Source organism: Parasteatoda tepidariorum, chromosome 3 (assembly GCF_043381705.1).
Source record: "Parasteatoda tepidariorum isolate YZ-2023 chromosome 3, CAS_Ptep_4.0, whole genome shotgun sequence".
Taxonomy (NCBI): Eukaryota; Metazoa; Arthropoda; class Arachnida; order Araneae; family Theridiidae; genus Parasteatoda; species Parasteatoda tepidariorum.
In genome coordinates, this window is record NC_092206.1 from 9,498,122 (window position 1) to 9,524,234 (window position 26,113).

Below are 26,113 nucleotides of genomic sequence, written 5' to 3' on the forward strand. Positions count from 1 at the left end.
TGGTTATTCTGTCAAAAAATGCAACAATAATTTTTTTTTTAAAATTTTAAATGTTTATTTAACCAATCAATTTTTACGAAAAATATAGTTAATTTCTTTTGTCTCATAAATATTACTATTATGGTTATTGGTTTTGTATAATTTGTTTCTTTTCTGCTAATTATTTATTATCTTCTTTTTGCATTTCGTTGAACTTGCCTACTATTTTCGATTTAGTAAAAAGATTATACAATTGTCAATAATATCTATCATAATATATTCAGAGTTTCCATAAAATATCCAAAAAAACTTTTGAAATCTTCCTAACATTTCCCTACCTTTTCAGTTTAAATTTTGTTCTTCTTTTAACATGAATTTTAGACATTCATTCCCTTGAATTGTATTGTATTATTCGGAAAACTTTTTCTTCAAGCTTAATTGCTATTTTGTTCATAACCAACTGTTTAAACGATCTCTTTTTGTCCTGTGAGTTTGTCAATATTTTTTCTTACAATCATTTAATTCTTTTTTGGACTGAGTTTAAATAATTTATTCTTACTTGTTCTGTTTTTTCTTGCTCCGCAGAGAATTGAACGCAAAGACGCAGTTCCCAGTAAAACACCGAAGTCAAGCATCACTGTCTGCTGTCAGTGAACGGGTGGGTGACCACTTTGATCAGCCTTCTTAGGGACCGAGGGAGCGCGGTATCGGTCTTCGTTAAACTGATCGGATTTTATTTTTATTCTATAACCATCGATGCACAGCCGACCCGATTTCGGTTTTACGACTACTAATGTTCAACTCCGTAGCTTTGTAATTTTAAACCATAGCTTGCACCACCAAAGGTATAATTTGTAATGGAAACATAAAGGACTTTGAGATTCGGCAGATTTAATGCACATCAGTTACTATTTAATACGCGGGGGAGTCTTCGGCCTGCGAGGATCTAAACTACGACCTCTCGGACATATGCCCGATCTCCTACAACTTACCTACACTCTACCAACCACGCCACGCTTCACACGAAGCTTTCGCGAATATTTTGCTTTAAGTACCCTTTTCCGGTAATTAAACAAAACGTATTTTGGTCCTTTGTTGGTCCCCTATTAAACTTATAAAACTTTCCTCTGGTACGATTCTTCGGAACATTGACACTAAATATCTGACCAAGTTTGAATATTATAGGTTAATATTAAAGGGAGTTAAAGGGGGTGACATGTGCATGCCTCCAGTAACCATATTTGTCTGTTTTTCAGACATTATTCACGCTTTAAGACCGAGATATCCTTATTTTTATATAAAAAACACTTTATTTTCGGTAAAATATGGAAAGACTTGTTGTTAAAATAATAAAATAAATAAATTACCCGTAATTTATCCCCTTTTATGCTATTATTTGCTGTTTTTCAAAAGAAAAAAAATAATTTTTATAATAAGAAAACGTTATTCACGCTAAAACACATTAAAAAATTAATATGAAATAAAATAAAAAATGAAAAAAATGAAAAATCTCGAATCGCCGCAGGGTTTCGAACCCAGGTTCTCCAGGGCTACCTTGTCCGCAGCACTCTACCAACCACGCCACGCCTCACACGAAGCTCTCGCGAATATTTAGCTTTAAGTGCCCTTTTCCGGTAAGTAAACAAAACGTATTTTGGTCCTTTGTTGGTCCCCTAATAAACTTATAAAACTTTCCTTTGGTACGATTCTTCGGAACATTGACCCTAAATATCTGACCGAGTTTGAATATTATAGGTTAATATTAAAGGGAGTTAAAGGGGGTGACATGTGCATGCCTCCAGTAACCATATTTGACTGTTTTTCAGACATTATTCACGCTTTAAGACCGAGATATCCTTATTTTTATATAAAAAACACTTTATTTTCGGTAAAATATGGAAAGACTTGTTGTTAAAATAATAAAATAAATAAATTACCCGTAATTTATCCCCTTTTATGCTATTATTTGCTGTTTTTCGAAAGAAAAAAAAATTTTATAACAAGAAAACGTTATTCACGCTAAAACTCATTAAAAAATTAATATGAAATAAAATAAAAAATGAAAAAAAAATGAAAAATCTCGAATCGCCGCAGGGTTTCGAACCCAGGTTCTCCAGGGCTACCTTGTCCGCATCACTCTACCAACCACGCCACGCCTCACACAAAGCTCTCGCGAATATTTAGCTTAAAGTGCCCTTTTCCGGTAAGTAAACAAAACGTATTTTGGTCCTTTGTTGGTCCCCTAATAAACTTATAAAACTTTCCTTTGGTACGATTCTTTGGAACATTGACCCTAAATATCTGACCGAGTTTGAATATTATAGGTTAATATTAAAGGGAGTTAAAGGGGGTGACATGTGCATGCCTCCAGAGACCATATTTGTCTGTTTTTCAGACATTATTCACTCTTTAAGACCGAGATATCCTTATTTTTATATAAAAAGCACTTTATTCTCGGTAAAATATGGAAAGACTTGTTGTTAAAATAATATTAAAAAATAAATAAATACCTTATCCGTAATTTATCTGCTTTTATGCTATTATTTACTGTTTTTCAAAAGAAAAATAATAATTTTTATAAAAAGAAAATGTTATTCACGCTAAAACATATTACAAAAATAATAAGAAATAAACTAAGCAATAAAAACAAAAAAACCTTAATTCGCCGCTGGGTTTCGATCCCAGGCTCTCCAGGGCAAACTTGTCCGCAGCACTCTAGCAACCACATCACGCTTCACACGAAGCTTTTGCGAATATTTTGCTTTAAGTACCCTTTTTCGGTAAGTAAACAAAACGTATTTTGATCCTTTGTTGGTCCCCTAATAAACTTATAAAACTTTCCTTTGGAGCGATTCTTCGGTACATTGAACCTAAATATCTGAAAGAGTTTGAATATTATAGGTTAATATTAAAGGGAGTTAAAGGGGGTGACATGTGCATGCCTCCAGAGACCATATTTGTCTGTTTTTCAGACATTATTCGTGCTTGAAGACCGAGATATCCTTATTTTTATATAAAAAAACTCTTTATTTTCGGTAAAATATGGAAAAACTTGTTGTTAAAACAATAATAAAAAATAAATAAATAAATTATCCGTAATTTTTCCGCTTTTTTGCTTTTATTTGCTGTTTTTCAAAAGAAAAATAATAATTTTAATGATAAGAAAATGTTATTCACGCTAAAACATATTACAAAAATAATATGAAATAAAATAAACAATAAAAAGAAAAAAACTCATTTCACCGCTGGGTATCGAACCCAAGTTCTCCAGCTCTAACTTGTCCGCAGCGATCTACCTACTGCGCCACGCTTCACATGAAGCTCTCGCAAATATTTAGCTTTAAGTACCCTTTTCCGGTAAGCAAACAAAACGTATTTTGGTCCTTTGTTGGTCCCCAAAGTTGGTCTACCAAAGCCGAGGAGCCATCACCTCTGTGGATAGAATCAAATCTGTGATGTCATATTTCCCGATTATCCTCAAGAATGTTTCTCAAACCGTCGCCCATAACCCATTGTACCGCGAAATAAATAAAATTAAAACTACTTCTGAAATACTCTTTATCGTTTCATGAAACATTCACATTGAAGTCATTTATACAACTAAGGACATTTATATAACATGTTGATTCTTTGAATATCTTTCTGACTGAGCTTTCCTTTGGACATGGGATCTTTTAGCCAGCCTCCGTCCAAAGTTTCCATGGTCCTCAATTTCGCCCTCCAGTCCTTAGAAAATGTCAAGGATCCGTACAACATGATGGATTCATAATCGAAGGACGTCAATAACTGATTCTCGTGAGGCTTTAATAAGAAGAACTGATCTTCTTTTCCTGCAAATAATCATCAGGAGTTTAATGATCTTTGTATCAGCAGAAATCCACCAGCTCGTCATCTGGCGCTGCAGATAATTTTTTTGCAGAAAATTTTCAGATTTTTACAGATAATTTCAAACCAAAGTTCTCCTTTTATTTTTGAAAAGCAAACTGAAAATTGAGAAAAATTCGGAGACTTCTTTACTCTAAACTTATTTCCAATAAAAATTAAAAACCTGAACTGTGCCAACACAGCAAAGAACAAAAAGTAAAGAACTGTTTTTCAGTTACTTGATTACAGACTCAACTGAATGGGAAATTATTAAATTTTTTTTATAGTATCTGTTAAATTTGCTAGTTTTACATGTTTGTACATAGATGGCAGCACAAAGGCTGATATAGATGGCGGTAGTGCAGTCATAAATATAATCTCTTATCTGTAAATTAAATATTAGTCCAGTTTCATTCTCCGTCTAGGTATGTTGTTTTATTTCTTGTGACCTGCATACTTGATTGTTGATGTAATTGTTCAATATCGTAGTACAAAGTTTTTTTTAAAATAATCTTTTATGCATAATTTTTTAAGCATCTTTTATTTGAAAATTTTCGACACATATGTCAGATTGAGCTGAATTTATGCAATAATAATCTTTGTCTGACTGCATCACACTTAAAAATGAGAAATTTCGAATACGCGTTGGAAAAAGCATGGAACAAAAAAAATTTACTTTTAATAACTAATTCGAAAATTATTAAGTGTTAGTAAAAATTACCACTCCAGCAACTCTTGCGCCCGGGAAAATATAGATGAGCTCATTTTGAAATTTGACGCAAAAACTTTTTATTTGCGAGCTTTTTTCTAAATTCTTATTCGTTCAAAAGTTATTGCAATTTCAAGTGATTTAAAACTAAATTTAATTTTTGATTAAAAATTATTGTAAAAATAGTAGAGAAGTTAATTTATCTTTCAAGATAATTTTATCTCGTTCTCCTTTGTTGGTCTTAATGCCGCCATGGATTACAGCAACTGCGTTTTTTAATTCAATTAGACAAAAGAAATAACTAGCTTTGGACAACTATTGATACGCATAATCGCAAAATGCGTATTGATACACTTATCAATCAAAAGCCTGTATTTTTACGTATCGCAAAATGCGATATCTTTACAAAAATATAGGCTTCTGACTGGCTTAATTGAGCCATCTTAATAACGAAAATTTCGATGAATTCCGCCTTAATTTCAGCATGGATATGAATTTTTCGCAGCTAGATGACAAAGTTAACAATCAGAGAACTGTATTCAGCATGATGGACATAGGATTGTCCGAAAATCAATAAAATGGACATAGCGAGTTTTCGTCTGAACATCAGGGGAGGGGGGGGGCTTAATAACTATTTTAGGTTCTAATCAATTTTCTTGCTATCTATATAATGAGGTGAAAAATTTAAATACCTCCATAAAGTTCTGTTCTTCATTACTGAAGTAGTGAAGAAGAGAGGGGCCCCCCAAGGAAGTTTTTGCCCGGACTCCAATTAGGCGAAGTGGGGCCCTGATAATATCTTACTGTAATGATAAGTTTTAGTGTTACTAGAGAACAAAAATTGTGGCATACACTTTAAACCGAGTAGTTTTTAAGAGCACTCTTAGTGTTTCGCTACACCAGAGGTCGCCAAAGTGGTCTATATAGACCCCCAGGGGTCTATGTAACAAAAGTGGGGGTCGATCTGAGACAAGGGGGCGAATGGGGGTCGATCCGAATCGGAAGGGTCGATTGTGGGTCGAAAATAAAAACAGTTCTCAATACGCAAATCACACATACCTAATTAAGAATGAAAAATGTGTGAATTTTTTTTATAATTGACTCAATATCAGTTTCTTTATAAAACATAAATTAATAAACGTATATTTATTGAGGTGAAACAAGTATTTACGTACCACCGCGCAGTGGCACGAACACAGCGCAGTTTATAAGTCATATGCATATGTGCGTTTGTCCAAATGTCACGTGTGACGAGCATTGACGTTACAAATGCAAATATCATACGCAGTTTCAGCNATTGCACTTGTTTACGTTCGTGTATCAATTGGTTAAATTAGACAATATATAATATAAATTCGATGATTGGATAAATTAGACGATATATTATATAAACATAGAATATTTATTATATCAGGTATCAGAGGACATAATAAATTATCTGGTGATACTATACAGCTTTATTGTTTTTACGAGACCGAAAAATGATTGCACTTGTTTACGTTCGTGTATCAATTGGTTAAATTAGACAATATATAATATAAATTCGATGATTGGATAAATTAGACGATATATTATATAAACATAGAATATTTATTATATCAGGTATCAGAGGACATAATAAATTATCTGGTGATACTATACAGCTTTATTGTTTTTACGAGACCGAAAAATGATTGCACTTGTTTACGTTCGTGTATCAATTGGTTAAATTAGACAATATATAATATAAATTCGATGATTGGATAAATTAGACGATATATTATATAAACATAGAATATTTATTATATCAGGTATCAGAGGACATAATAAATTATCTGGTGATACTATACAGCTTTATTGTTTTTACGAGACCGAAAAATGATTGCACTTGTTTACGTTCGTGTATCAATTGGTTAAATTAGACAATATATAATATAAATTCGATGATTGGATAAATTAGACGATATATTATATAAACATAGAATATTTATTATATCAGGTATCAGAGGACATAATAAATTATCTGGTGATACTATACAGCTTTATTGTTTTTACGAGACCGAAAAATGATTGCACTTGTTTACGTTCGTGTATCAATTGGTTAAATTAGACAATATATAATATAAATTCGATGATTGGATAAATTAGACGATATATTATATAAATATAGAATTTTTATTATATCAGGTATTATATTAGTATATTATAATAATTAGATCAAATTATTAGACGCACTGTAGTGTTTTAATAATTGCATGTTTTACTCGAGTTTATACGCAATACTTTTATATTATTTTTATCTTATTTTAAACGTACAAGTAATGAGTTTTTATTCAGGAGAATTTTACATACTTTCCATTTGTATTTATTTTTAACGTATTGCATTACAATGCTAACCCATTGATACACGAACGTAAACAAGTGCAAACCAGTTTCAGTCGCGTAAAAGCAATAAAGCCGTATAGTACCACCTGATAATTAAGATTTTTCATAGAATCTTATAGTTTGTCTAATAATTTGGCCACGGACTGTAAGTTTTAGTGTTACTAGAGAGCAAAAATAGTGGCGGCCACTTTACACCGAGCAGTTTTAAAAAACACTCTTTGCGTTTCACTACACCCAGAACTATCCTTGGTTTTGGGTATAGTTAAACACCTAGATCGAAGACATGTGTATGCCATTTTGCTTTGTTATGAAGTAGTTGCAACCAGTTTTAGAGTTCTGATACATTAAAAACTTTTGCTGTTTAGGGAGTAGGTTTCCTTCTAAATAAATTGATTTCGGTTTGAAAGTATTTCAGTGAAATTCTTTTTTAGTTACTTTTAAAAAATAACAATAATTGTGTTTCAATGTTTGTTTATTACCCATTGGCAAATTGGGTCTTGTTTTGTGTTTCATGGCGTGCGCACTTTATTTGGACGTCATCACACTTTTCAACTGTATTCAAGAGTAATAGTAAGCAGTGCGCATGCGTCGTCATTGTATGCGTTGCAACGGCGACCGCTGCTGTTTGAAATTTTTTTAGAATTCTTTTTATTTTCACCAGCAATCATTCATAATGTAATTACATAATAATAATTTAAATTATTGAAGTGAAACTTCTAAAGCGACTTCCAACAAGGTTGCATTAAACGTTTAACGCTACCATGGTAACGAGAGGCCTGTGATCCTTGCAGGAAATTTTAATGTGAATTTCTCGTTACCTGAAACATTATTAACCTTCCTTAAAGACAAATTTGGATTGGAAATGATAAATGGTAGGAATGATCCCACAGGAGGAACTACCATTGATGCAGTTTTTGCGAGAAATATTGAAAAAATAGAACTCAAACATTTCGTATCTTACTTTAGTTATCATAATCCCATTGTAAATGTTATAGATTTGGATATTTCTTAACTCGAAAGTGATAATTAAAAGATGCGATCAATTGTGAATTGTAAGCAATGTTAATAAAGTTTGTCTAAAAGAAACAAAATCAATTTCTACCCCTTCCTATTTTCATTTCCACTTACGAAGTTTCACTTCTTCCGTGCGGAGGGACTCCACGCACTATTGTTTTTTTTTTTTTTTTTATTCTTTTTATCATTAACTTATAATTACTGGCTTGACTGTGATTTTAATATAAATATGAATACTAAAGAAGGAAAAGTATTTTGTGACGTCTTGAAACACGTACACAGGCAGGATTTGAAAACCAATCGGACGACAGACATCCATTGAGACAGTTTTTGCAACCCATGATTTGAAATGTTGGGGCGTTTATCAGAGTCAAACCAGAACAAAAAATTGACCAATGGGTAACAGTAATCGTAATAAGGTGATCACGATTTTTTTATTTTTTATTAATTTTTTTTTATCCTCACGCGTTTTCAGTATAATTTTTAGCGCATATCCTACATTGAAAGCAAAATAATAAACTTCTTTAGCGATGTTTTATTCCTCTTCAAGTACCAGATTATCATTTATTTTAATCGTATTCCAATAATCAAACAGACACTAATAATTTTGAGACGTTTTTAACGTTTGGTTCGAGATGTTTTTAACCTTTGGTTTTTTTCAACCGTTTGTTTGAAATTTTAGAAATCCCTTCACTGAGTACCTGTTCTGATGTTCTGCCACAGAATTCTTATGTACTTATCTCTATCAGATCTGTTTTGCTCGTGATAAAATCCAATGGCATGCCCCAGCTCGTGAACAATCGCTCCTTCCCATCCGCAATTTTCTCCCAACGAAACGGGTTGCGCACCCCCTGTTTTGCCAACATTCGAATAACACCTGCAAAAACAAACAAAAAAAGAGTTTTTTAATACCACAGTTAAAACTAATTTCTAGTCAGATCATTCTAACTGTAATATTTCAGGCGTGTCTGTTACTGCAGTGCATGTCCTTAGAGTTATTGAAATATTTTTCTAAAAGTCTTATTTTATAGTGTTTCTAGGTAGCAGCAGGGACCGGTCGAGACAAATTCAGGCCCAAGGCCCACAAAATTTTCGGGGCCCCTAACGAAATATTTTGAAATTAAATTTCTGAGGAGTAGTCCTAACTATAAAAAGAATCTATTGAACTGCATGATTCAAGAGAAACATTCTAAAAAATAGACAATTGAAGATTATTTTTCTAAGATAAAGTTTAAACATGTAATTATTAAAGCAAAATATAAAACAACAAAACAATGTTGAATGAAAATAAAAATAGCTTGGTGACCATAAACAATTGAAATCAGTGATTTTTGCTAAAGTCACTGATTAGCTTAATTATTTTAAAGATTGCAGCCTTCCATCTACAGCTTCGCATTTAAGTTCTTGTTGACACTAATCATTTATAAAAGACTTTATGAATATGCATTCTCGTTGCATTTGCTTAAGCCGTTGGAGTAAAAATTGCACCAATAAAAATTCAGTTGTACTTTCGAAATTGATTAGTGGAATGTTTACACGAGTTTAAGTTATCACAATATAAAGAAAATTTGAAATAAAAAATGTCTTTTTTGAGATAAACTGTTTCTTTCAGTATGTGAGGGCGCCCTAGGCCCGCGCCTATTGGGCCTAGGCGATAATCAGGCCCTGGGTAGCAGCGCTGACGAATTCACAGCTCTTCTCTTTGAAATGCGCTACTTCTTATTTCAGCAGACGGCCTTAGACTTCGTGGCAAGAGGAGTTTTTTCTACAGACGAACTGTACCTCGTTTTTCAAATCAAAATATTCCGTTTTTCTACTATTCATTTTTCGAAGAGTTTTTGTTTGCCCCTAATTTTTAATCTTATAAACGCATATGAATATTTTATAATCGAAATGAATATTTCAAATCGGAAAGTTTCATTCTTGAAAAGTTCAAGGTCTGAAAGTTAAAAAAGAATTTTAATTTATTTTATTTATAACGCTTGAGAAATGTTTCAGAAAACTTTCTTCCTTTTTTTTGATTAACTATATTTTTATTGTTAGCTTATTCGAAGAGATAACATTTTCGCTTGCCAGAAGAAGAAAAAAATTCGTCCTACCGTTTACCGATAAATATACATTAAAAAAAATTTTTTTCGAATTCTTCCCTAAAAAACTGAAAATGCCAAAATGAACTTAAATTGTCCATTTTTTCTCCAGAAAATAGAATTAATGACTAAACTTTTGCACTTGCTGTGCTGCCTATTAATGTTAATTTAAAACGTTGTCGTTAACTTCGCAATTCGCCTCTGTCAGATAAATGGCAACTGTTTTCAATTTGCCTGAAGATTACAAGAATAACTAAATGTTTCTTCTACAAAGTTTTGACTGCGCTATTGCCAAAATCGTCATGTGCAATCATATAACCTTGACAGATTTTATTAAACTTGTATTAAGTGATATATTTTTTTTCTTCTTTTTTGCAATATTTTTTAAACTGTATTTCTTATTTAAAAAAAACATCAAGTCTCAACAATTTGAAACCTTATTAAAATTAAAGTCCAACAATATTAAGAAGAAGAAGTTATCAGAATCAATCACAGCACTGAGTATGAGTTAAAAACCGTTTTAAGAACGCTAGAATGCAAACGACTTTTTAAGACTCCTCTTTTCCGTTTATTCTCAAATAAAATTATTTTTTTAGTGATTTTATGTTTCGCTTTCTTTCTATCTTTCACTTTAGTGAATTTAGTCGACTCCAATAATTGTTCGTTAGAAATTGTCGTGTGCTTTTTTGGTTTTAATTTTTTTTTCTTTTTAAGAAAAACGTAATGAATAATGTTGCAATTAATATTACGGTCTCACCCTTGTCCGGGAAAGAGTCGAATGTAGTCTTTCTCTGTAGTTCTGGGAACAAACTTGATGCAGGTGTTTTTTTGGTATTGATCAAAAGCTTTTTGAAGAATCCATCTGACTAGAAAACATCGGTTAACAAAATAAAGTTACATTCATTTTCAAAACACAATAGAGGCCAGTTTTTGCTTTATTAAAAATATTAGGTAGATAAACTTTGTCATCATCATCCATTACATATGTGGGTTTAAATGTAAAAGTATTGCGTATAAACTCGAGCAAAACGTGCAATTATTAAAACACTACAATGCGTCTAAAAATTTGGTCAAATTGGGTATACTATAGCCTACTAAATTTAACCCATGAACGGTATTTTCTGCGAGCCTAACTTCAAGCCACAAATAAACAAACGAAGTGTTTGATCGTTTAAATAGCTGCTCGCCAGATTTTATTGCATTATAAAGAAAAGTAATTGATATTCGATTTTTGATTAATAATTGATTTATGTGGATAGTGGCATTTATGTGGATAGTGGCATAGAATTTAGCATTGCGTCATGGTAAATGTTATTCCTACTAAGTGGAAGTAGTTGTGTTTTTTTTATATTATACCCAATTATAAGATACCTGATAAGAACAACGGTGGCCGAGGCCGGCAAATTTAGACAAGTTGTAGTAGTACTTTATTTACGTCACACCAAAACTGCGCAATGAGCAAAAGGTCCGGTCATTAATCCGAGAACATGCGATCACAATTTTGATCTTCTGCAGAGGGCTAAACTCCCTTACTTTTGTGGTCCGACGATATCTGCGTGAAGTCAAGTACTTTTTAGAATAGTTTAACGAGGATCTATACCGCTCACCCTCGGTTGCTTTTCAGGGTGATCAAATGCGGGCAGGATACATGTTCATGCTAATTGTAAGGTTAGGTCGTAACTGATGTTATTATGGTAATCAGCATTTATAGGAATGAAACCAAACTCAAGTGTATAAAATGAGCTGACGGGGAAAGTAAATTTTGCACTCTTAAAGTTTATGCCCAAGTTCCCACCAATCTTTGTTTCTCCAGCTCTACATTCCGCATGAAAATGCAACCTACTCTGACTTGTCCCCTTCCACCACCAACGCTCCCCTCTTCTACCGATTTTTTACGCGTTTTGTTTTTTGATTACCATTTTCTTTTTTAACATACATTACATGCGCTAAAATACTTAGTAAAAGACAGATTTTTGTAACCTGCTTCCGTAAGCAGGGGAAAAGTTTACAAAAGGAGAGTAGAAAAAGTACTGCAGTCTGGAGAAAGGTAAATGCAGGTAGAACCTCGCTTAACCATGATGCATGGAAATGGGTTTCATAATCTTTCTTCAGCTTCTTATTTTACTAGGCCTATGGCATTCATTCCCGTGTTTCTTTTCATATCTTTTTTCTTTGTGTCTTGAGAATGAGAGCCTTGTTTATGGCACTCGAAAAAATGTCGGTACTCTTCAATTATGAAGATAGTCTATTTCTTCTCTTCAGTTTCTAGGGATTATTTATATTATGCCGGTTATGTCAACTGTTTCCAAGGAGTTTACATGCCCTAAATGCAAATTTCATATTAGGGGAAAATGAGTCAAACAAATGCATCTTAAAAAGCTGATGGAATTATTTAAATTATTGCATTTATGTTTTAACAATAATTAAATGATTTTGAAAGAAGAAAAATAATGTTACTTACTGACTGTTTTATTCAAACCAGGATCCTCAACAAATGGAACGACACCCCTTTCCCATAACTGCCTGTTGTCCACTATGGCACTACGATCCTTAAATATATATATATAAATATATTCTAAAGAGTAATTTTTAAATTAGGATAATTATTCCTTATTCAGAAATATCGCATTTATCATAAAGGATGTGTCCTGATGAAGACCTTTAATAACATGGCGTACATGATTGAGTGAGGCACAGAAAATATCAATTAGGGTGGGAAAAATAAGCTCTTTAATTAGATATATTAGAAAATTGAGAGAGTATAGAATCCCGCACTAAAATCCATGTGCTTAAGTTTTATGTTAGGAAAAATGTAACTGTAGTCTGTCTATGGAGAGAACTCCCCTCCGCCATTCGTCTAAAGAAGTGGCGGTGACTATGGTAACGAAGTTTGACTATTTGTAGTAGGGATGTTAGGTCAATATTTAAGACAGGCTTTTACTTGGGTTAATGAAAGAAAGGGAATTAGGGGATAAAGAAGATTCCCTGTTTGAAATGCACCATTTCTTGTTTCCCTAGCAGCAGATGGCTTTTGATTTCGTGTCGAGGGGAGTTCTTTTAATAGACAAACTGTAGTTTTCCCTCATTATCTATTACATCACACGCAAAAATTATAAAATTATTAAATAGCCGGTAAAAGAACCGTGATGGCTCAGGGGATAGAGGGTTCCATTTCCAATGAGGCGAACTGGGTTCGAATCCCAGCAATGGCTGGTCTATACGAATTCCGCATCCGGCTTGCACTGACCACAATGCTGATGTAAAATATCCTCAGTGGCAGACGGATCATGGGTTAGAGTCCCTCTGCCGTCAGGCTAACCGTGAGAGATTTTCGTGGTTTTTTCTCTTCGTGTAATGAAAATGGGGGTGAAGTTCCATCAAAAAAGTTCTCAAAATTCTCCAAATACTTAATCCATGAGTTTCCTTGTCTTCAGGATTGGGTTCAAAATTACAAGGCTGCGGAATTGAACATCATTAGTCGTAATCCCCCCAAAAAAGGTCAATTGTTTTACGATGGTTATAATGTTATAATTATAATATTTAGGGATCACAACATCATATGTGAAACGAGCCTTCCGTACCCTAGAGGCCCAAGTTCACACTGACGTGATATCAATACGGTACTCAATTACATTCGTTTTAGTACTGTACTCATGCGTACTAAATACGTACTAGCTCGGAGTATGTGGGAATGGTGAAACATTTTGTCTGCCGTCCCAGAAAGGGTTAAACCTGATAGTCAAAGGGGGGGGGGGAATTATTATTATTATTATTTTTGCTAATTATTTTGTCATTGCTCTTCGATTGTTGTATTTTTTCTAGTAGGTTTCGTTTAAAGTATCAGAAACTTTTATATTTATTTTATTTTTTCAAAACTCCCGAGAGAATTTTTGCTATGATGAAATTCATTCAATCTGAAATTAAATTCACAAGCGAAACAAATGACATTTAACAAATTATCTTTTCGCATCTGTTGAATGACATTGTTTGATTACTTCTACGAATTTCATTAGCATTTATTTACAGTTTTTTTTCTTCCTGTTTAGCTTCAAATACTTACAGGCAAAATTATAATTCATTTATTAAAACACGTTTCCAGTTTCTAAATTTAAATCAGAAAACCGTCGTTGGAAATAGGGGGGAAAGAACACAGAAGCTAATTTGTCCAAATTTTTGTCTTCTGGGTTGGGTGCAAAAACAAGACTACAAAGTTGAACATTGCCACCGATTTGCTCAACGCCATTTTTAATTTAAAGTATGCAGAGTTGATGAATTTATTTATTTTTTATTAGATATAAGTATAAAATAAATGATAATTTAATAGATTTTTTTAAATAAATTTTTTTTTTACAAATAGAAAGTTAGTGAATAAATAATTAAAAGAAAATACCTCGGAATCAAATCCCAGCATGTCTCCTCCAAATAAGTCTGGATTTTCCATCGGGAAATTAATTGGATCATAATCATCTTTAAATGGAAAATGTTATTAAAACTAAGACTGTTAATTTAAAAAATATATACAATTAGTTCTAAACCATGTGCGAAAAAAAGAAAAGACCCTAGCAGTAAAATAACTTGGAAACTTATTGGGCCAATATTCACCAATCTTGCCTCAACAAGATTTTAAAGGGCCAATATTGAACTGATATAGAAATGTTCGATTCACCTGATATTTTCTTGTCACTATTCAGCAGATGTTTACACTATATATAATTGTCACTTTCACCCGATATTTTATTTCCCTTATTTACACAATATCTGCCCTATGCAGATTTGTTAAGTTCACCCGATATTTCATAGCCACTATTCAGCCAAAGTTTACCCTATATAAAATTGTCAAATTCTCCCGATATTTCATTTCCCTTATTTACACAATATCTGCCGTATGCAGATTTGTTAAGTTCACCCGATATTTCATAGCCACTATTCAGCCAAAGTTTATCATATTCAAAATTGTCAAATTCACCCGCTATTTTATTTCCCTTACTTACCCAATATCTGCCCTATGCAGATCTGTTAAGTTCACCAGATATTTCATAGCCACTATTCAGACAGAGTTTACCCTATATATTGTCAAATTCCCCCGATATTTTATTTCCCGTATTTACACAATATTGACCCAATGTAATAGATTTGTTAAGATCATCCAATATTTTATAGCAGTTATTCAGCCGTTGTCGGTTCGATGTAGCAGTATCCGGCTCAACTGATGCTTTAAAGCTGTTATTTAGTCAATATAAACCCCACTTAAAATTGTCCGATTGACCCAATATCTCATACAAGGCCAGATTTACGTATAAGCTAACTAAGCTGTAGCTTGGGGCTCCCGAGATGACAAGGGCCCCCAGATCCTACTTTCCCCACCCTCTTTTTTTAAAGTTTTATTCGGAGCTGGGGCCCTCAGAAGCCGAAAATGCATTTTTTTTTTTTTTTTACATTGTCGGACATAATAAATATAAATAAATGACTGAATAAAACAAAAAACTTCGTTGTCATTAGTAGGGAACATATCATCTTTCAAGCAATTTGAGTATTAACAAATTATTTATAAATAAACAATTTTTTAGTTTAAAAGGTAAAAATTTTTTTTTTTGCCCCATCATTCGATCATCAGACTATTTAATATCTGTTTTTAAGGATCAGAATTCCCTTTTATTTTACTTTAAAATTGTACAAATGATGTATTTAATGCTGTCATGTGATATGCAGCAGTTTTAAATAGCACTTTAAAATATCTAAAAAAGTACAGAAATTGTCAGTTTCAAAAAAAAAAAATTAACTAATACTTTTGAATAAGAATTTAAATAACTACACACGTTTGTTTTGCTATCTCATTCTATATAGCATTATTTAGAGTAGACAGTTGCGTGTGGGTGTGATGATGACGTAATAAAAGAGGCATACAAAAAAAGCAAATTTCATTTCAGTTAAAATCCTCAATATTATATTTTTAAACTCCTCGAAAATGTAGTAAAAGAGGTATACAAATTAACTGTCGCAAACAAATTAATATTAAGTAAGAACGAAACAAAAATGATATCGAAATATGCTGAATCACTAATGAGACCGGGATGAAAGACATCGAAACCTATTTGATTGAATAGTATAACTAGAAGGTGTTTCTAAAATTCTGAAATCTATCAGGCTTTATTTTTTTTTTCTGTCACAAACTTTATCAGTAATTAAAAATAATAAATTCGTTAGATTTCAATATTGGTTCTGTTTTTTCGTTGATTAAATGTTAAACATTAACAGATATTTGTCTTTTAAAACATTTCATTCTATAATAAGATAATTATTCTACAATTGTAATTATCTAAAACTAATTGCTAATTGATATAAAGCTTTGGCGTGTTCCATTGATATGTTGAATGCTCGTTTTGGCGGAATGACCGGGACAGTTGCTCTTTCACATCCTAGCCACTATACACCATCAAGAGCAGAGCTGATACTTCAAACCCGTATGACATTTATACTCTCTGATATTTAATAGACTCTTCAATAAATCTTTAAAAATATAAGCCAAAAATTTACATAAATAATGAAAAAAAAATTTCTTGCACTAAAATTTAACTAATGTTCTTTAAATAATTAAAAATAAAGCAAAAATAATGAAGAAATATTTTTAATATAAACATCAATTAAATAATATCAGCTTACGAAAGGTTCTTTTTATTTTTACAAACAGTATTAATATAACGGCCCTCACCTGCTCCAGAGACTGCTGGATTGGGTTCAAAATGACAAGGCTACGGAGTTGAATATTAGTAGTCGTAAACTCGAAATTGGGTCGGCTGTGCAATGATTGTTATAAAATAAACTAATAAATTTGGCCCTGATAGCCTGGGTGATAGGGCGTTGGACTCGTGTTTGTGAGAATGGGAGTTTGAATCCAGCCGGCAGAAGAATACCCATGTATAAAATGGTGACTGGTGCATGTTAAATCTGTCGGGGTCACAAAGTCCTCCAAGTTCTCATAACAAATAAATATATCTGGGTACTAATCTAGCAGTTCCCTTGTCTTTTGGATTGGATTCAAAATGACAAGGCTACGGAGTTGAATATTAGTAGTCGTAAACTCGAAATTGGGTCGGCTGTGCAATGACTGTTATAAAATAAACTAATAAGTTTGGCCGGGATAGCCTGGTTGATGGGGCGTAAACTCAAAATTGAGTCGGTTGTTTAACGGCGGTTATAAAAAAAATAAAACTAATAATCAAATTGTATTTTCTTGTTTTCTTTCTAACTCTTTGCATATTTTCTACGCACATTCAAAATTTTATGTTTCTAAGTATTATAGATTTTGTAACGTAAAAAAAATACAATTGAAAAAAAAATTCGCGAAAAAATCATTAAAAATTACAAATAAAATATATTCAAAATGAATCTAAAAAAAAAAAAACTCTGTTAAATATATAGTGGCCCAGCACGCCACATTTTTACTCTGTGCTTAAAATGTGTTTCTTTTGTAACTTTTTCCCCTCGTTCAAAAAATATGTGCAATAAAAGAAAGGTTCTACATAATTGTCTCATCACAATTAATATATTTAACAATAAAGTAATATTACCAAATTTTTTAATAATATAATGTTAATACTCAACGATAAAAAATAGTGGCAGTTTACTTTAGGTGCATAGAAATGGAATTGAACTTATAAGGGCCCCATCATTTTCAGTAGCTTAGGGCCCCACCAAGCTTAAATCCGGCCCTGATCTTATAGCAGTTACTCAACCAATATAGGCCATATATTGAATTGTACGATCCACCCGATATTTCAAAGACGTTATTCATCCAATGTAGACCCAATTTAAAATTGGCCAATTAATCCGATATTTTATATCCGTTAAGTAAAACCTTAAAAGTAAATAATAAACGCTTTTCTCAATCTATTTTTTAACATCCTGCATTATGAAGAATAAGAATAAATTTTTAAGGCTCCTAACATCGCTTAATTTTCTACTCCAAACCTCCAAAAGCCTTATGAGTAAAAGCAAATTTTCCTTTTTAAAATATGCGTGTTTAATTGCTCCATTAATTAACTCATTTTCGAGATATTTGGATCTGTTAAGAGTTTTAGGACAAAGCATTTACGCAGTGGTTTTCTTATTTCATAATAAATAATCCTAAACCAAAATTTTCTTCCAATCCTGTACACATTTACCAAAATTTTATATGAACTGTCAGAAGTTTAATGGACAAGATATTTCTCTTCAAAAAGTGAATGTTTATACTATTGCACTTGGACTATTGTGAAATAAACAGAAATGTCTCATGAGCAAAAAAGAAAAAATCTGTTATAGGTAGATTTGTTTGTATTTTAAATCACTTTTTAAGGAACTAGATATAGAACTGGATATTATAAAAAAAATTTAAGTCTCTCTAGGTTCAATAGATGAAAATATAAAACTAGTTAGGGCCAGGATAGCCTGGTTGGTAGGGCGTTGGGCCCATGTCCGAGAGTTCGTGGGTTCCGGCCCGCCGGCCGAAGACTCCCCGTGTGGTAAAGTGACTGATGCACGTTAAATCTGTCGAGTCGCAAAAGTCCTCCATGTTCCCATAGCAAATCATTACCTCTGGAGGTACTGGATTGGAGATCGATCGTTCTCTGATTCAGGTCAAAATTACGATCTGTGGATGAATGAATGGGTCCGCCCTAAAAACGGGTGCGACATATGGTGTGGCAGAAGTCGAATTCTTGGCCATAGATGGCGCCAGTGGAAAACAAGAACAATCGCACCCCTCTGCCTAAAACAGGCATACGTCAACAACAACAAAACCGGTCCTTTATTGCAAGTCTATACTGGTTTTATATATTTCTAGAAAATGGTCTTAGAATGGCTTTCGATATCGGACCGAGACTGAGGTGTGTAAGTTCTCTAATGATAGATCCTATTTAGAATTGCTTTACATTCTGACCAAATATTTATTTTTATGTAGGACCTTTAAAGGTTTACCTTACAGGACCACTATGGGGTGTCTAAATTTTTAAATAATGATCCTCGAATGGTTTTGAACAGGGGACCAATATTAATTTCTACATAAGACCCTTGTAGGCTTACGATATAGAGCATAACTACCACTACAACTTTTAAATTCCAGTTTCTTAGTATATACGGTATGTTGACTTGATTATATCTTGTGTTACCTCCTTTTAGTGTCGGTAACTTAGCCCCACAAAGGCTGCTCGCAGGCAGGCTTGTTTCTGACGTGATCTGAACATGTTTCGCACGTGATCTGAACATGTGTATCTCGATAGAAACACGCGTACTTGGACACAGAGGATATTTAACCAGTAATTTGTGACGGTAACTTGTGTATTCAACAACTTAAAAGCCGTGTATGAGTGTTTAAACGTTAACAGAAATATGCCGAATAAAATAAAACGGGATCGAGTAAACGAATTTGACGGCACAAGGAAAATTATTTTGGTTACGGGAAGAAAAAAAAGTGAAGTATACTTCTTACAGCTTTTTGGAAAATTTAAAATGACGCATACAGCGACAACTTTGGCTGAGATTGAATCTAAAATTAATTTTAAAAGAATTTTAATCAAGGCTGCCATCTATTCACTTGTCCGATTCATTTGACAGCTACGTAAATATAAATGTTCATAACTGTTAATATTTTAATCAATTAGAATGATCTATTAAAATATCATATATATAATTAGGGTCTTATATAAAGTATCATATAAAGTATCATACATATAATAATTTTAAGGACAGACTTTAAAAATTTAGATGGATTTTATTAAGTTTGTATCCGCCACTATGCTTAATATTTTCTAATAAATATATCAAATAGTGAAAAGTGATGAATAGAATTTGTAATTTCATAGTGAAGGCTTATAAAAAGAAATTTGTTTCTTCTTTAATAGGAAAAGAACACCATTTTTTAAATTTCTTAAGAACCGGTAAATTTAACTCTTTATGGGACTGTTTTTTTTTCCAGTAGTATTTTGTTTAAATATTTTTGGGATTGATACTGATTTACAAAAAGAACTTTTTTTACCTTATTTTCAAAAAAAAAAATTTTTTTTTCTTATGATTATTATTATTATTTTGGTGGAAAAGAGGGTGAGATTTTAAAAATTCTACTATAGTTTTCTTGAACAGTAAGGAATTGGTCTTCAATGCTTACAACCGAACTTATGAAATCCGTGTTTATAACTAGTAATGAACTCGAAGAAAAATAATAATATGAACGAACACCTAACACACACAAAAAAAATAATTTGTGATTTCAAAGAGTGGAAAACAACGTAGCGTATTAGATATTTTGTATTAGATAAACTAAACTGAACTCAGCAGCACGACAGCCCATACTGGGCCAAGGCCTACTGTGCCCATCTCAGTTTTCTTGACCTTGGGCTCTGGGGTGCAGGAGCAGATGTTCCGGTCAAGTGGTCAGCCGAACGTGGAACCCCCAGTGTCTAGTTTATAACAATGAAAATATTAGTTTTGTTGCTCATTGTTAACAGAAAAATCACAAAACACAACTATTCTAAATGCAACAATGTGTCAGTATTGTTTAAAGAGATGCATTAAACTAGTGATTATTGTCATTCCAAACTTTGTATTTGGGGCGCTATCTTGAATATTTTTCAAGGAGATTTATTTGCAAATTGATTAATTTTTAAGTCATGAAGTGGCTTAAGAGATTGAGGCGATATTTCGCCAATTTGAGCTCTTGCTCTGGATGCAAGAGTGATCATGCTGGGGATTTGGATGAGAGGAAAATTGCCAAATATTATCGGAAGCTTGCNAAAAGATGGAAAGTCTGATGGCTGTTATTAAGACCCGTGAAAGGAAGGAACTTAATTAGTTGAAGACTTCGTGTACAAAAATAGGTCATGAAGAATGAGACTTAAGCTTTGAATTTGAGGAACAACGATAAGGATGCTTTATCACCAAATTGTTTGGCTTGGATTAATTGGATGCATCACACTGAAGAAGCTGAAAATTGCAAACTCTATAAAGAACACGCTATCTATAGAGAATGGCTATGTGTATCTCTTTAAAAAAAAGTACTACCTATATATCTATTAAGAAACACGCTATTTATATTTGTATAAAGAACACTGTCAATATTTCTCTAAGCGGCAGTCGCCCACAGACACCTAATACTTCGTGCTGATCTACAAAAGGTGATTGCGCTGCCAGGAATGGATTCTTTCAAAGAAGTCCTGTAGTATGATGGTATTTAATGAAAGTACTGTACTTATTGGTAAAAAAAGAAAGGCTAAACAATTCGCTGCCTTGTGGAGAAAGCAATAAGTGAAAGGAGAAAGTCGATTTTCTATTTACTTCAGAGATGTGAAACATATGCTAGTTTTAGGCTGGACAATTGCTCAACAAAAAACATAAGCTTGATCTTTTTTTAAAAAAAAAACAAACTTTTTTACTGTATTTTGTAAATTATTACCCACATCTGTAGACATTATTGAGATTTCTTTCTTCAAACCAGATCATTTATTAATGGCTGCTATTTCGTTTCACCATCAAGGCTATAAAACTCAATTCGATTTCTAGGATTTTGTTGAGCATGTTCAACAAGCAAGGAAGCGAAGACTCCACAGCAAAAAGAAAGCTTAAACATCGAATTTACAGCAAACATTTTTGTCAGGCAGCCTTCTAACAAACTGGTAAATGAAGAAATTAAAGTTTTTTTTGTATTCATTGAAATTCCAGTTCGAATGCGTTGAACTTCTTGCAAGCTAAATGCCTCAAGAACTTGCCAATGACTAAAAGCAACTGGACTTAGTACAAGAATTCAATAAACGAAAGAAATTTAAAAGCGTATCGAACTTAGGTTAACTAACTACATGAATTAAAGTAGAGCTTCCAATAGTTTGAAGAACTATACATACTTAAATTCAGACAAATGAAAACTTTTTAAGATGCTTGTTCTCTCTATTGTAAATTAGTTTTTCTTTAATAAAAACTAAAAATTATTGAATGTCTTCTTCTTTCCTTCTGATATCACATGGTTTTTATAAGTTGTTTTATTCAAAGTTGTAATTTAAGATTTATAAAATGATAATTATGTTCACAAAAGCCCTAATAGGGAGTTAGGACGTGAGATTGTGTATTAAAGCAACAAAATTTAAATAAACCAATCTCAATCCATTTTTGAAAAAAATTATCAAATGTTTCTTTTGAATCAATCAATAATAAATTGTTTCATTTTACATTAATAAAGAATAATTTAAATTAATAAAAACATTACATTTCATTAATAAAGAAGTAACAAACGCTAAAATAAAATAAATTTGCGTATGAGAAGCTTTTTGATGTATCAAATTCTACGCAATTGATCCTTAACGCAAAATTGGATCCTTTGGAAATAGGAACTTGCAGAAATCATTGAATATTAAGTAATAATGAAATATAGAACTTCAGTTGAAATTTAAACACTTTAGCAAGTTGAAAGTTTTTTTGGGAATAGATAATAGTTTCTTTTAGGCGATGAAATCACGATGATTATAACTTGCATTAACGTCAAAGGCAGGTGTCACTAAGCTAGAAAAATTTCGAGCCCCTTACTTAAACAGAAGTTTAATAGATGATAACATGACGATAAATTCTGTTTGACGTATTCACAAACTTGTGACGAGCTTGAAACTTCGAGCCCCTCAATTAACCCAGAAGCTTGATAGACGATAATATGACGATAAATTCTGTTTGACGTATTCGCAAACTTGTGATGAGCTTGAAACTTCGAGCCCCTAAATTAACCCAGAAGTTTGATAGACGATAATATGACGATAAATTCTACTTGACGCATTCACAAACTTGTGATGAGTTTGAAACTTCGAGCCCCTCAATTAACCAGAAGTTTTACAGGTGATAATATGACGATAAATTCTGTTTGACGTATTCACAAACTTGTGATGAGCGTGAATCTTCGAGCCCCTCAATTAACCAGAAGTTTGATAGACGATAAAATGACGATAAATTCTGTTTGATGTATTCACAACCTTGTGATGAGCGTGAATCTTCGAGCCCCTTAATTAACCAGAAGTTTGATAGACGATAATATGACGATAAATTCTGTTTGACGTATTCGCAAACTTGTGATGAGCTTGAAACTTCGAGCCCCTAAATTAACCCAGAAGTTTGATAGACGATAATATGACGATAAATTCTGTTTAGCGTATTCACAAACTTGTGATGAGCTTGAAACTTGTGATGTTAAACAGGTCACAACTTCGGTAAAAATTTTAGCGATCTCTCTACCTATGCAATATTTTGAATTTTGCAATTCATATCTATAGTTAATTTGATTTTTGAGTCTCTTTTTTCGGGAAACTGAATTTTCAAAATTTTACGTACCGTGAAGAATTGGCCACAAGTTTGAACATCTGAGAGCTTGTAAATAACCGAGCTCTTAAACTCTAAGGATACAAATAAACCCAATAGGAAATTATCAATTAAATGAACGCATTTCGCACGAGTGAAAATAGCTCTCCAGTGTTGACCCCTCTCTGATCCCCATGCAAACTTTCACTGTTACTCTTTATGCAAATTAAGCCCTTTATCGATATTTTTATTTTATTTGCAGAAGTAATCAACAGATGGTCAGAGAAATCATAGATGAGTAAATATCTTCCCGTCGACGTTTCAAAAACTAATGAAGTTGGCGCAAAGCCAAATTCATTACTTCAATTTCATTCATTCATTTAAATTTATCCCACAACCTTATAAATAGTTAAAATATCATTAAAGTTTGACGTATACAAAGTATTTTTGTTCCAACAAATGACATACAGAAAATTAGTTTTCCTTGAATGAAGTGTGAAAGACAAACCATCTTCCTGTTATTTTTCTTCCAAGAATGGATGGAAAACTTAAATGCAATGAATCTATCTGGTACTACGAAGAAAAAAAGCAAAACACTTGAATAAATTATGTTCTAGTCATTGGAGTTTCATATACTAAATGCAATTTTAAAGTTTTTAATTCACCTTAAATGAGCGAACTAATTTGTGCAAAAAATATTACAGGTGTAGCTTGTCTACCACTACAAAAAATATAATTCCAATTCCCTAGTATATAAGACATGTTAACTCGATTCTATGGTGGGATACCTTTTCATAGATGACGGTTGACATGGACGAATTCAACTCTCCCCACATTGGTGACCCGGACGTGATGTGAACACGCCAACCTTGGTCGAAACGATCACTACGATTTTAACGCGCCTACTTCGAAGAGGGATGTTTCACATTGAACTGTTGGCTTGCTTAATAAAAGCATTAATAATAACAGTACCGGAAAATATCTTAAAATTCGGGATACAAAAATATTTATAGAAAAAGATTATCTTTTTGACTTCTATTAATTTAATGCTGATGGCAACCAAAACAATATGGAAATGAATGAGATAAAACTAGATCCTACCACGTGATTTTCTGGCCAATGAAAATGCATGGACAACAATGGAAGCTGCGACACCATCTCTGGATTTTTATAAATAGTAAATTAATGGATAAAAAAAATATGAAAGGAATATAAGACTTTTTTTCCAAACAGTGTGAAAAAAATTGCTTTCGAGTGTAACTTGAAAGTAAAAGAAGATACATCCCACACTTGATATTGCCTTTTGTTGATAAATATAATAAAGAAAATTTAAAAAGAAAAAAAAATTGGAGAAAAAAAAAACGAACAATTTATGGTGAAGAAAAATTAGCGAGATAAGACTGCATTTTTAAATCCATCACCTAATAAATTTTCAAATCCTTTGCAGTCGAAATAACTAGACTACGAAGGACATCCTATGAAAATCAGATACATTTATTATTATTTACTTACTGGAGTAAAGTTTTGTACCATTTTCTAGAATGGGTCAAGCACTTACGAGTATTCTACAGTGCACTTAAAAAAGAAATAGTGCTTCCCGATAAATTTCCGAATATAACACTGTGACAAGTATTTTCGTTTCCACTGACAAAACTAAGATAAAATTTCAGAAAACTGATAACAAAACTTAATTTTGAGAAGGAAAAAAATTTATTTTGCTATATATAGCTTATTATACAAAAAGACCAAATAAATAAAATTCTAAATTTTGATATTTTTTTTGTGTGTTATTTTTTAAATGCACGGCAGTATAAAATAATTTTGATTTGTTTTACATGAGTACTTACCTATGGGATGCCCGCTACTGCACCCAATAAACAAAATAAACAGTATCAACGTCGATGCCATTCTGATACTAATCGTGTACTGATTTAAAAAATATATATACCTTCGAGATTGTGAATAAATGTGCAGGTGCATACATTCCCCCAGATGCGTTGATAACGAGATTAACTCTACAGTTTATTCTTGATATGGAACGTTTATTAAAAATTAATTTGTTGAAAGAAATATTAAGAGAAAGTTTTTCAATATAACTTGTTTTTCAAGGCAGTTGAAAGAAAGTTTGTCTCTCTAATAAATGGAGAACAAAAAAAGATATGATTTAGCACTCGAAATATACACCGAAGAACCATTACATTATGATCACCCTCTATCTATAACAATGGGCTCAGCCAGATTTTCATGGTTTCTCGTCTAGGAACAATGTTTTCATGGGGCACATTAGGACCCATAATCCTCTTAGAACAATCCCTGACGTCTGTAAGCTACTTGAACATAGTTGCAGACCAGTTTCACCGATTTATGGCAGCAGTTTTTCCTGCGGGGGTGGTGTTTACCAACAGGATAATGCACCATGTCATAAGGGTCGAATCGTCATGGATTGGTTCGAGGAACATTCCAGTGACTTTCAAGTCATGTCTTGGCCCCCAAATTCACCTGACCTTAATCCAATAGAGCATTTGTGGTCCTACTTGGAAAACCAAATTCGTGCTGCCACGCTACCCCCTCGCAATGTGAGGGAATTGCAGGACCAGTTGGTGAGCGCTTGGTACCAGATACCTCAGACTACCTATCAGCACCTTGTGGAATCAATGCCACGGCGGGTGCTAGCAGTTTTGAGGGCTAAAGGTGGTCCGACATGTTATTAGCAGGATGGTCATAATATAATGGCTCTTCAGTGTATAATCATCTTCTTACTTTTTTGAAGCAATTGAAATTTTATAAAAACAAT

The 26,113-nt window shown here is 32.7% G+C and overlaps 1 protein-coding gene across 1 annotated transcript; it reads right to left on the reverse strand.

Annotated features, from left to right (window-relative positions):
- Nucleotides 1-3,520: 3,520 nt before the first annotated feature.
- LOC107441485 (astacin-like metalloprotease toxin 1) lies at nt 3,521-25,255 on the reverse strand. Its single transcript, XM_016054771.3, has 6 exons — nt 25,167-25,255; nt 14,408-14,484; nt 12,479-12,566; nt 10,775-10,883; nt 8,632-8,807; nt 3,521-3,809 (listed from the first exon to the last, which is right to left on the reverse strand). The coding sequence occupies exons 1-6, from the start codon at nt 25,225-25,227 to the stop codon at nt 3,580-3,582; spliced, it is 741 nt and encodes a 246-aa protein (XP_015910257.2). The 5' UTR covers nt 25,228-25,255; the 3' UTR covers nt 3,521-3,579.
- Nucleotides 25,256-26,113: the final 858 nt, after the last annotated feature.